At 61.5% G+C, this 2,321-nt stretch overlaps 1 protein-coding gene across 4 annotated transcripts in view; it reads left to right on the top strand.

The window, feature by feature from the left end:
- Positions 1-2,105, top strand: part of TMCC2 (transmembrane and coiled-coil domain family 2) — a 40,318-nt gene extending 38,213 nt beyond the window's left edge. For all 4 annotated transcript variants that reach the window (XM_035010219.1, XM_035010218.1, XM_035010221.1 and 1 more), the window contains one exon: positions 507-2,105. In XM_035010219.1, coding sequence (XP_034866110.1) covers positions 507-818 — 312 coding nt within the window. In that variant the 3' untranslated portion in view covers positions 819-2,105. The remainder of the gene's footprint in view (positions 1-506) is intronic.
- Positions 2,106-2,321: the final 216 nt, after the last annotated feature.

Here is a 2,321-nt window from a genome sequence, read left to right as displayed (position 1 = left end):
GGACGTGCAGAGAGAGCTGGGAGCTGCCGGAGGGGGAGGGCCCCACCAAGCGAGGGATGATGGGCACAGGCTGTTCCAGTGGCGGGGCAGATGGGCACGCGGAGGGCAGCGCGGGGCGGGGCGGGGCGGAGACAGGGCCGAGGGAGGCCCGAGGCCGGATTTTTGCGAGCCGATGCGCCAGGGCCTCCCGTGCCCCCAGCTCATTGATAGCAGCCTCGCCAATGAGTAGTTGGGATTTCCAGGCTCCAGACTGCCTGGAGAGGCAGCTCCCGGGGATTGGGCCAGTTGTGTCTCCACGCACACGCACCCGCACACACACACGCACACACCCCACTCCTGTCTCCTGCCATCGTCCCCAAATAGTTGTAATCAAAGGCCTGCCGCCTGCTGCAGCTGATCAGCCTCTCCCCCCGCCGGGCGCGCTCACCTTCTCGGAGGGGCAGCAGGGTGCAGCCCGCGGGCGGCGAGGGCTGCCTTCCCTGAGCCCCCGCGTGCGCCCCCTGCAGGAGGCCGTGGAGTCCTGCCTGACCCGGGTCACCAAGCTGGAGCTGCAGCAGCAACAGCAGCAGGTGGTACAGCTGGAGGGCGTGGAGAACGCCAACGCGCGGGCTCTGCTGGGCAAGCTCATCAACGTGATCCTGGCGCTCATGGCCGTGCTCCTGGTGTTCGTGTCCACCATCGCCAACTTCATCACGCCCCTCATGAAGACGCGCCTGCGCATCACCAGCACCGCCCTCCTGGTCCTCGTCCTCTTCCTCCTCTGGAAGCACTGGGACTCCCTCAGCTACCTCCTGGAGCACGTGCTGCCGCCCAGCTGAGCAGCCAGCCCGCCCCTGCCCCAGGCTCTCCCGGGCCCCAGGGTGCCTGCGCTTCTCCAGGAGGGACCTGGGCGTTCCTGAGTCCCTGGAACTTCTTCGTGTGTCTGGTTTGGCCTCTTGCCCAAACTGTCCGTTCTAGCGGCTCCTGCCCCCTTTTCTGTTCTCGCTTCTGTCTGACGCCTTCCCCCCGATGTTCCGAAGGGAGCTTCGACGGCAGCCCCGACCGGAGACGGTGGGGACATCTGTGGCCAAAGGGAGCAGAGGAGGACACCAGGATGGACTGTTCCGGATTATTTAGTCACACCAGGACTTCTCCCAGCTGACTCAGGATGCGGCAAGTCAGGAAGGCCAATAAGAATAGGAGCAGGAGAGGGCCAGGCCCCAGCCCTTCTCCCTTCCAGGGAAGAGCCCAACCTGGAGGCTCGACAGTTCGCTCCTATAGAGATGGCCAGGGTAGAGGTCAGAGGGCAAGGGCGGGGGTGGGGAAGGGGTTCTGCTGGCCTCAGAGAATGCCAGGGAGAGAGGGGAGGGCCCTCCACCCTCTGGGCACCTGCTGGGCCGGAGAGTAGGCGCCGTCCACCCCTCCTTCCAGAGCTGGTTTGAGGCTCACTTCTGGGCCAGGCCTTTCCCAGGGTATGAAGGATGCAGGCTCTGGAGGCCAGGTGGGGTGTGGCTTTGGACTTGTGTTTTCCCTGTGATTCTTTCTGCCTGTCCCTGGATCTGCTCCTTTCAGGGAAACAGGCCCCGGGGGCCTCGAGCCTCAGTCTAAGCCCTTAGGCCTCGGGGAGCACGGTGGGTTCTATTTATTTATTTATTTATTTGTTCCTTTGTTACCTTACCCCCACTGAGCTCCGGGGAGACGGCCTGCCCGGTCCTCTCCCGGAAGCCAGGGCTTGTTCTCGGCTTGTTCTCGGCTGTCTGGCATTTCCATACCATTTCGCCTCTGGATAATCCTGGCTGGGGGAAAGGGGACAGAGCCACCCAGCCCCACTCTCCCAAAGTAGCCCCTCGGCCAGGATGGGAGGAGCGTAGCCTCTCTTTTATACATCTATTTATTTTGTATGTGTGTATTTGTGTGGAGGAGGTTGTTTGTTGCTTTATTTTTTTAAGGCTCTGGAGTGTTGTGTATGGTTTCTCTTCACATCCCAGCCTTCCCACGGGCACTTCCAAGAAGAGAGGGCATTTCTCGCAAAGTGAAAGAGAAATCCCCTGGAGCGGTGGACAATAGTGCCCGTCAGCTGTGGTGGACCTTCCTGAAAAATAAATATCCTCTAAGTTTTCAAAGCATCCTGTCTAGTGTTGGTTGATGGGGCCATCGCCGTGGAAACCACCGGGTCCCTCCCCACACCCAGGCATTCTGGGTAACAGACTGGGCCTCCCCTGTTAGCCCGAGGCCACCTTCTTCCAGGATCCGCCACTGAACAAACCATCACGCACCCTTCCCGTCCTGCTTTGTGCAGCCAAAGCTGTGGCCTCGGCGGTAGGGTAGGGAAGCGAGCCGAT

Source organism: Mirounga leonina, unplaced genomic scaffold, assembly GCF_011800145.1.
Source record: "Mirounga leonina isolate KUSES-001 unplaced genomic scaffold, KU_Mleo_1.0 Mir_154, whole genome shotgun sequence".
NCBI classification, from domain to species: domain Eukaryota; kingdom Metazoa; phylum Chordata; class Mammalia; order Carnivora; family Phocidae; genus Mirounga; species Mirounga leonina.
Note: the sequence above shows the minus strand (reverse complement) of the source record. Positions and strands in the feature narration are given on the sequence as shown.